This window comes from Pelodiscus sinensis, chromosome 32, assembly GCF_052426305.1.
Source record: "Pelodiscus sinensis isolate ZL-2025 chromosome 32, ASM5242630v1, whole genome shotgun sequence".
Lineage (NCBI taxonomy): Eukaryota > Metazoa > Chordata > Testudines > Trionychidae > Pelodiscus > Pelodiscus sinensis.
Window position 1 is genome coordinate 8497791 of NC_143083.1, and position 9216 is coordinate 8507006.

Below are 9216 nucleotides of genomic sequence, written 5' to 3' on the forward strand. Positions count from 1 at the left end.
TGAGCCTAGTTTGGAAGAGACATTTCGTGGCAATTCAGTGGTCAGAGTGAAATGAGTTAGTGGGTGTGAATAGGGACCCTTCCATGGAGCTGGAGCAGGGGGGAACCGGCTTTTAAGACGGTTCTGCCCAGGACCCCCTCTTCTCCCCCCCCCCCGCCTCATTGTGATAGTCGGTAAGGGGGGGAAAACAACTAGTCGACTAGCCTTTCCTTTTGCATTTGCTTATCGGATAGTCAATTAGTCACTTACACCCCTAGGTCTGAATCTTAGTAGACACAGCTCCAAGGTGGGTGCCTTAACTGTAGTGCTAATTGACTTCCTCGTGATGGCCTGAGCAGAGGGGTCAAGCAGTGAATGGATCTTGGAACATTAATTGTCCTCAGCCCTAGACTTGGTTCCCCTCTCAGGGTTTCGATAGTTGATGGACAGAGTTTGCTCTACCTGTGCTATGCTTGGTCTGTGGATAAACAGGACTTCAGTCCCTGCGGCTGCTGGTCTGATGCATCTTGGTTCCAAAAATGATGTGGGAGTCGTCTGGACATGGGCATTGTATGTTCACTTGTGTCCTGTGCTCTGTGGTTGGACGAAAAAGCTTCTGTGCCTGTTTTTTTTGAGCACTCTGGGCTTTCTTTGGTGAAACTGATAAGCAAGGACCGGGCTTTTCTCCATCTCTCATTTAGATTTCCCATGAAATCACGTGAGTTAGTGTTGACCCCCTAAGCTATGTCTCTGCTGCTCCAGCATTGATTGGCATACGGGCCTTGCAGGGGCGCTGCCTTGCTCATGGTGCTTTTGTCCGTCTCTTTCTGCTAGGTCCATGATATTTTTTATCCTTTTGCCCAACGGGCGGGTGAGGAAGAAGAGTTCTGCTTCATCCGAGCCAACGAATGCAAGACCGGTTTCTGTCACTTGTACAGAGTCACAGCCGTCCTAGGGCAGAGCAGCTACGACTGGACTCAGCCATATGTCTTTAGCGAGGGTGAGTGCAATCCCCTCCCGACTCTGAGGAATGTTCCCTGCCCTTTCTGCCTCACCCTGGTTAGGAGGGCATTTCTGAGTGTACTAGTCTTGTACGCTGTCGGATCGGTGTCTCATCCTTGCACTCCCCCTTTTCTAGAAGATTTCAAATGTCCTATCAAAGAGGAGGTCGCCCTGACCAGTGGGGAATGGGAAGTGTTGGCGAGGCATGGATCCAAGGTACTGGCTACTTTTATTGTCTCTTTATTGCTCTGCTTCTGTACTTTCTGTCCACAGTCCTGGCATGTACCTTGTGCTACAGGCTCTTGGGACCAGCTAAAACCACTTAGGCTTCATTTTATTTCTAGTTTCTTATTTTATTGCTGCCTTCGCTTTCCCCAGGAGCATTGTAGCTGGTTGCACAGGCAGCCGATTGCCTTCAGACGGGTCTCATATTGCTCCTTTCTGGGAAACCACGTGGGGCAGGCCATAAAAAGGTCTGAGTCTGAGGTGCCGTAGCCACAAGAAGACCTTCTGTGCCAACCCAAGAGGCATTTGAGAATCGGGGACATGACCTCGTGCTTGGAATGATCTGCTTCCGTCCAGCTCTAGCTGATCCCTCTGCAGTGTCTGAGGGGTAGACGTGTTAGGCTGTAAATTCAAAAACTGCCACGTGTTTAGAACCATTCTCGGCCTGGGCGTCATGAGCGATCAACCTTCACCTCCAGTGTTTATCAACTTACAATGTCTATCTTTATAAGAGGGGGTGTCCCCCTCCATGGCTTGCTCTGTGAAAGGGGTCACCGAAACAAAAATGTGAGAACCCACGTTTAGAGGTACTGTCTGGGGGATTTAGCGTAATGGGAACGTGGGGAGGAGGGACCTGTGGATCGCTTGCCAACAGAACAGCCAAAGCGTGGTGGTGGTAGCCTGCTATGGACTTGTAGCTGCCCAGTCCCTTTCTGCTTTAAGAATGAGGTGCCCTCAGCCTAATTTCTCTCACTTTGTCTGTTTCGGTGTTAATAACGAGCCCCTCTGCTCGGCTCCAATTAACTTGCATTTTCTCTCACCTCCAACTCTTGAGGGCAAGCAGCTTTTCTCCACTTGGGACTCAATCTTCTGTCCATCCCATGTGGATTCTCTGTTTGGCCACAGTACTGCTCCATCAAGCTATGGTTCACATTGTATTCGCGGCAATTATGTGCATGCATTTGTTACTCTGCAAGGTTCTATGCCGTTGTCTTGGCCAGTGTATGGGGATTTATTCTTTCCTGAGAGCCATGCTGGTCAAACTCAGCTGCAGACCCCCAACTACCGGGCTAGGAGCATCATTCACAGTTGAGGAATCTTCCATTCCACATGAAGTTTCTAAAACTGGCTAGCTAAGCTCTGCAGAACTACGCTTAAAAGTCCTATTCTGTCTAGTGTTACAGCTCTAACGTGGTGTGACCTCATCCATGCTGGCTGGCCCTGGAGAGTTTAAAAACTGCTTGAGCTGAACCTATGTTTAAACAGAGAGCTGCAGTTGAGTGGAATTTGGGACTCTGTCATGGGGTAGTGGCTATAGTCTCCCCTCCCCCTCTGAGTCCAGAGCATGAATGTTTGCATGGTTGTTAGAGATGTGTGTGGCCTCTCATCAGGGAAGCAGTATTGGAATGGGGGAGATGCATCTGTGGTTTTTGCTATAATGAACAGAGCCAGAATATCCTTTGTCTTGGCTTTATGCTCCTTAGCCAGCAGTCTAGTCTGTGCCTACGTGCTGTCTCCTCCAGCGGGAAGGGCTTGGCTTTGTCCTGCCCTTAACACACCAGATCAACAGACGTTGTATCTAAAAACCACAAGCACTTTGACGCGCTCCAACCTTTTTAAGCACAAGATCACCTTTTGAATTTGTCAGTCCAGGATCTACATCAAACCCAAATACCCTTGCGCCACCCCTTCGCTGAGGCCTTGCCCGCCTCACTCTGTGAAGATGGGATACAGGAGAGGGACAGACACATCAGTGCCCCCCTTTCTCTGCCTCCCCCATCCTGCAAAACAAGCAGGAGGCTCCCAGGAGCAGCTCTAAGGCTCTGGGCAGGAGCCAGCATGGCAGTGTGGAGAGGGGCAGATGAAGTGCCAGCACTTGACAACCTCCCAGCCAAACCAGTCAGGATCCCCTGTCAGAGGCTCCAAGATCTACCGGTAGATCCTGATCGACTGGTTGGTACCACTGATCTAAGCTGACTTTGCCTGGTGACAGATGGTTGGAGTGGGGGGAGGGAGCAGTCAGCTGTTTTCCTTTGGCACCGAGCCTTCTGTTCTCCTGGCAGATCTGGGTGAGCGAGGAGACGAAGCTGGTGTACTTCCAAGGCACGAAGGACACCCCATTGGAGCACCACCTCTATGTGGTCAGTTACGAGGCCCCTGGCGAGATTGTACGGCTCACCACACTGGGCTTCTCTCACAGCTGCTCGATGAGCCAGGTCTGTTTGCCCCGTCCATGTGGGCTTCCGACTAGTACGGGTCCCGTCAAGTAATGGTCCAGGAGGGCTCCCTTAGATGTCATGGCTACTGGGAACTCTGCTCTGCTGGACTCTGTGAGCCCTGAGGGGAGTGATCTAGTGCCTGCTGGAATCTCCTGATGGGAATCCAGAGGTGCCATCATGGGGAGTTGAGATCCAGGGCTGGGTGCATCGGGACGGCTTTGCAATGCACTTACTGCTCTGGAGGAGTAGTGTGATGTTAACAGGCTCCAGAGAGCCGTCCTGTCTGGCTCATGTGGCAGGGTGGGGACTGGACCATGAAGGTTTTGGAGCGAGGGGGTTTGGGATGGGGGGGAATAAGGCTTGGTTAGTTCTCAAGGCCCTGATAGAGATACAGAGCCCCCGCTGAAGCAGCTTGAGGGACTAGCCCTCTTCACGTACCCACGTCATCTGTTTCTTGCCTCTAGAACTTTGACATGTTCATCAGCCACTACAGCAGCGTCAGCACCCCGCCCTGCGTGCACGTCTATAAACTCAATGGCTCGGACGACGACCCACTCCACAAACAGCCCAAGTTCTGGGCCAGCATGATGGAGGCAGCCAGTAAGTCTTTCTCAGTCCCCTCTGAGCCAGGCGAGCGAGCCAAGAGAGCATCGCACGTGCCAGTAACTGCCCGGGATGGAAGGGGCAAGGTGAAGACCATCAGACAGCAAATGGCTGAATTCCACCCTGCTTGGTGAAGTTGCGAAGTCCTTGGGGGGGATCTCTTCAGTGGGTTGCATGTTTTAGTGGGATTCTTTACTGCGCTGGTCTGCAGAGATGGGATGGGTGGGGATTCACTGACCACTTCACCCAAGGAATGTGCAGCTCCTGCTTTGGGTGCCCATAAGGAATTATTTTCAGCCAGCAGCTGTAGCACCCTGCTGGGAAGGCTTTCTGCCTCCTCTTCCCTAGCAGGGTCGCACTAGAGTGACAGCGGGCTGTACATTGCACAAGGCGCTTGGCATGCAACTTGGTGGGGTTTTAGTGAGCTGTGGGAGGCTCAGTTCCCACGTAGCTTCTAGCGAGAGGGGCTCCTGTAGAGGAGAGTTTGCTGAGATCTAGGTTGGTCCCTGTATCCTGGGAAGGAAGGAAGGGAGGGAGGAACTGCAGGGCTGAGTCAGGGCTGTGGCTGGAGGGATTATGAAAGCATGTTGTCCTTAGCTTGGTAGCGAGCGTCTGAACTCGTTTCTCCCTCAGGCTGCCCTGCAGATTACATCCCCCCTGAGATCTTTCACTTCCAGACCCAGTCGGACATTGAGCTCTACGGGATGGTCTACAAACCTCATCACGTCCAGCCGGGGAAGAAACACCCCACGGTGCTGTTTGTCTACGGAGGCCCTCAGGTAACAGCCCAGAGCCAACAGCTGATTGGCTGGAGCCTTGCGGGACAGAGTGCTCCATAGCTCAGCGCTGCCTGGGGCCCGGCACGCTGCATGGCAGGCACTCGACAGCACTGCCTGGAGTTTGGTAAACCTGCTTTGGTGAACTGCGGCTGGCTTCTCCCATTTAGCCCAACCGGCATGCACCGTGGACTTCCGAGTCAGCGGCTTTTGCCCATCCGGCAAACTCAGTAGCCCCGCTCAGGACCCGGTGGAATGGCCGAGTCTGCTTTCTGCCAGCGCAGAACTCAGCCGTGCTCAGTTGCTACTGCGGGTGGCCTCTGCTAGCATGTGTAAAGTAAAAAGCAAAAGTTTCACCGGGGGACGTACCAGGTGACTTGCCCTTTCTCCTGTGCTAGGTGCAGTTAGTGAATAACTCCTTCAAAGGCATTAAATACCTCCGGCTCAACACGCTAGCGTCGCTAGGCTACGCTGTGGTGGTGATTGATGGAAGGGGGTCTTGCCAGCGAGGACTCAAATTCGAAGGGGCTCTTAAAAACCAGATGGTAATATTTCTCTTTTGCCTTGTCTCCCTTCGCGTCCTTTCCTCTTCCCCTTTCTTAACGCAGCTCGACTGCATTTGTGTCTATTTCCCTCGCTGCCTTGTTGGGTGACTCTTCAATGACCAAACCAACTCATGCGTTCCTGATCCCTCCTTCTAGGGTCAGGTGGAGATAGAGGACCAGGTGGAAGGTTTACATTATGTAGCAGAAAAATACGGGTTCATCGACCTGAGTCGGGTGGCCATACATGGCTGGTCTTACGGGGGCTTCCTCTCCCTCATGGGCCTTATCTGTAAGCCCCACATATTCAAGGTGAGTGTGGCGTGGGTCGGTGTCCTTCTCTAAGCCCCTGTTGTGTCGATGAGAATAATGCCGGGCAGGAAGGACGAGGGGTCTGCACTTAGCAGCCTTCGCTACAGCCTGGATCCCCAAGCCACTTAGGGCAAAAAGCCCCCTTGCTCAGGCAGTTGCTGCCCAGAATCAAGCAGGCACCTCACGCCGTCTGGGTTTGAGACCCGGCGTGGCATGCGGGGACCCAAGCAGACGGGGTTTAGGCACCGCGTAGAGGGAGACTCGTGTTTGGAGCCTGCCGAGCATGTCAGTTGAATGGTGCGATCGGGGCACGTAGGAGCCCCAGTCCCAGGCCGGGATCCCGTTGTGCCAGTTGCTGCACAAGCACAGAACATAGACCGTCCCTGTCCCAAAGAGGTGAATGAGTTTTGCATCCACCCTACACCTGACTGGAGCCTACCTTCCCGTGGGACGGGTACCACCAGCACTGCAGAGTGCTTTGAGGAGTTGAATGGGAAGGCAAATAGGAAATGGGGGAAGAAATGCACCAACTATCCAGACCTCTCAGTCCCTGCCTCCCTGGCTGTGGGATACTCCAGTGCATATGACCAGGGCTGGAAGGAGAGAAAGGCCATATGCAGGCACAAGTGGGCTGGTCCAAGAAAGAGAGCTTAACCCCCCCATACCTGTTTGGCAGGTTGCTATAGCAGGTGCCCCTGTCACCGTTTGGATGGCGTACGATACAGGATACACCGAGCGGTACATGGACGTCCCAGAGAACAACCAGCAAGGTTACGAGGCCGGCTCTGTGGCGCTGCATGTAGAAAAGCTCCCCAACGAGTGAGTACTGTGGGTTGGATTTTATAAGTAGGCCCTTGCGGTGTGAGGCATGATAGGGACTCTGTAGTGTAATGCTTTCTTTGGTGGGGGGGGGGGGGTGCACGGGTGTGGTTGACATTGTTAAAAAGCTCACGGGAATAATCCTTCCTGCTCTGTTGATTGGGCCTTGGATTCTCCTCCCTGGTTCCCGAAGCACAGCCAGCGCTGGCCTGCAGACGGCATGTCAGGGTGCTAGCCAGCAGTTAGCACGGTGGGGCCTAAGTCCTCCTGGGAGAAGAGTCCTGGCCAGAGCAAGGTACATCTGATGGTTGCCAGCCACCTGCCCTACTGGGCCGAGCTGCCTCACTGAGAAGGCAGATGAAGGTGCCAGAAGGAGAGCAAGGGGAGAAGGAGAGCAAGGGGGGCTGGTTGGGGAGGAGCCTGTTCAGCGCAGAGAACATCCGTCTGAATGTGGGGTAGTTCCAGGCTCTGGGTAGCCTGATCGCTGCTCGGCTTATCTGCCTTCTGCAGGTGGCCTTGTGCTCGCTGACCCTCCTCGCCCCTGCCTGGCAGAGCTCCCTGCCAAGTGGGCGAGGTGCTGGCTGGCAGCTCCCTGCTAAAGGGCTTCTGCTGGGCTTTGCTCTGACTCTCCTCCTGTCTCATCTCCAGGCCAAACCGCTTACTGATCCTCCATGGGTTCCTGGATGAAAATGTGCACTTTTTTCACACCAACTTCTTGGTCTCCCAGCTAATCCGGGCTGGAAAGCCTTACCAGCTGCAGGTAGGGGGCACTGGCTTGACGGGGGAGGGGGAGGTCTCGTTAGCCTGGAGGCAGTGGGAAAACTTCCCCCTCCCTGACACGTGGAGTGTGGATGTTGCTAAACCTGGAGAAGCCGTTCCTGCCTGTGGGAGACTTTGGCAGCTGACGGCACAGGCCCGGCCAGTAGGTGGCGCTCTGACACCGCTTGAGCGGCCCTGTGTTCCCATACGGAAGAGTGGTTTGCAATCTGGACTCACCCTCTTGCCTCCTGTTCGGCCTCCTCTGCTGGGAATTATTTCCCCAGGTGGCCTCTGCCCCCTGGCTGCTCTGACCACTGAGTGGGCTTCTCAGGCCTTTGGCTTGCAGCTAGCCTGCCGCAGTAAGGGAGCGCGGGGTCTCTCCAGACCTTCTCCTCCAATGGACTCAGCCCTGAGCATCGAGAGGCAGGCTGACGGGGGGGAAGCCACAAACGCCGTGTTCCTAGCTAACTGCCGCACCTTTGCTTCTGCGCAGATCTACCCCAACGAGAGACACAGTATTCGGTGCCCCGAGTCCGGAGAGCATTATGAAATCACGCTGCTGCACTTTCTACAAGAATACCTCTGAGCGCACAGGCCTCTGCAAACTGGACACTGACAGTTCAGCTCTGCCCTGCCACTCCCCTCCGAAAGCCTCCTCATCCGGGGCACATACCACCGAGTGCCCATCTCCAACGAGGGGGGAAGGGGAGGGCACCCAACCTATTTCCTCTGGACAGTGTCCCCTTCCTTCACTTTCCAGGTTGGAGCTCTGCTCAGCCACTCACCTCTCTGGCCTGGCTGTTAATTGCTTTTTTTTGCTGCTACTCCCCCTCTGCTGGGATTTCAGCGGACAGTGGCCTGTCTCTGGAGGCAGAGCTCTGCGTCTCTCCCTTTTCCTTCCGCCGCACCTCAGCTGACCCTGTGCACTCACCTGCGAGCCCTCCAGACCTGGGCTGGAGATGGAAGAGCCGCATCAACCAGCTGCCTTAAGCCAGGAGGGAGAGGGGAGAGAATTACCCACTGCCACGTCCTACGGGGTTTGATCACTGCTGCTGCTTCGTGGCCCGTATGTGATGAGCGTAGGAGCTCTGGGATCTGAGGAGAGCTCCGCGGAAGCATGCAACACTAGTCGTTCGTTGTTGGTTTTTTATTTAATTTTTTTGCAGAGCAGATAGGAGGAAGCAGCCGGGGCTGGCAACAGCATCCTCTGGCACCTTTCTCCGCTGCTCCTGGGCAGAGTTGTGCCAACAGGTAGCATGGCAGCCGAAGCAGCTGGCTACAACCAGATCAGCACTCTCCTGTACAGAAACTGCAGCGTCTGGATTTTGCCCCCCACGATGGATATTTATGCAACTATTTACTCCCCCTTCTCCCTCCTTCCCTCCCCTCTACCCTTCTTTGTGCTGTGTCCCCGCCCCTGCTTTCCTCCCCAGTGCCCTGAGCTTTCAGACATGCACTGAAATTGGCTGTGCTTCAGTTCTCTGCGGGTCAGTGACTGTTTCCCTCGCGCATCTATTTGGCGAACACTCTCCTCTGGTTTTTATTTTCCTGCTCAACAGGAACTGCAGTTCCAGAGAGAGGGGGTCGAGCAATTGCACCTCAGGGGAGCCACCCCCCCCCCCCACGCCAAGGGTTCTGTCAGGGGCAAAGCAAAAGAGAAACCCACCCTAATGAACCACATGGATTTGCCCTCGAGTATTTTAAGTGCGTATTATGAAAAGAAAATATTTTTATGGATTCTTATTCTTTTATAATTATGAGTGTACGAGGTAGCGACTCATTAAAATATTGGAAGCAGACCCAGCTGTGCTCTCTCTGGTCTTTGAGCTCCCCGGAAGGGGGAGCAGCAGGATCTCGCCTCCTATGGCCTGACTGCAAGAGGAGCTCAGCCCCCGGCATCTCCCACCGATGGCTGTTCGCAGGCCATGTAAGCACTTCCCATTTGATATCTGAGGCCTGGTACTGCCATGAGAGGTGGGC

At 54.3% G+C, this 9216-nt stretch overlaps 1 protein-coding gene across 3 annotated transcripts in view; it reads left to right on the top strand.

The window, feature by feature from the left end:
• DPP9 (dipeptidyl peptidase 9) overlaps positions 1-9035 on the top strand; it is a 30391-nt gene extending 21356 nt beyond the window's left edge. For all 3 annotated transcript variants that reach the window (XM_075903055.2, XM_075903054.2, XM_075903056.2), the window contains 10 exons: positions 814-979; positions 1118-1197; positions 3270-3422; positions 3890-4025; positions 4662-4807; positions 5203-5349; positions 5506-5658; positions 6335-6477; positions 7126-7237; positions 7730-9035. In XM_075903055.2, the coding sequence (XP_075759170.2) occupies positions 814-979; positions 1118-1197; positions 3270-3422; positions 3890-4025; positions 4662-4807; positions 5203-5349; positions 5506-5658; positions 6335-6477; positions 7126-7237; positions 7730-7822 (1329 nt within the window). In that variant the 3' untranslated portion in view covers positions 7823-9035. The remainder of the gene's footprint in view (positions 1-813; positions 980-1117; positions 1198-3269; positions 3423-3889; positions 4026-4661; positions 4808-5202; positions 5350-5505; positions 5659-6334; positions 6478-7125; positions 7238-7729) is intronic.
• Positions 9036-9216: the final 181 nt, after the last annotated feature.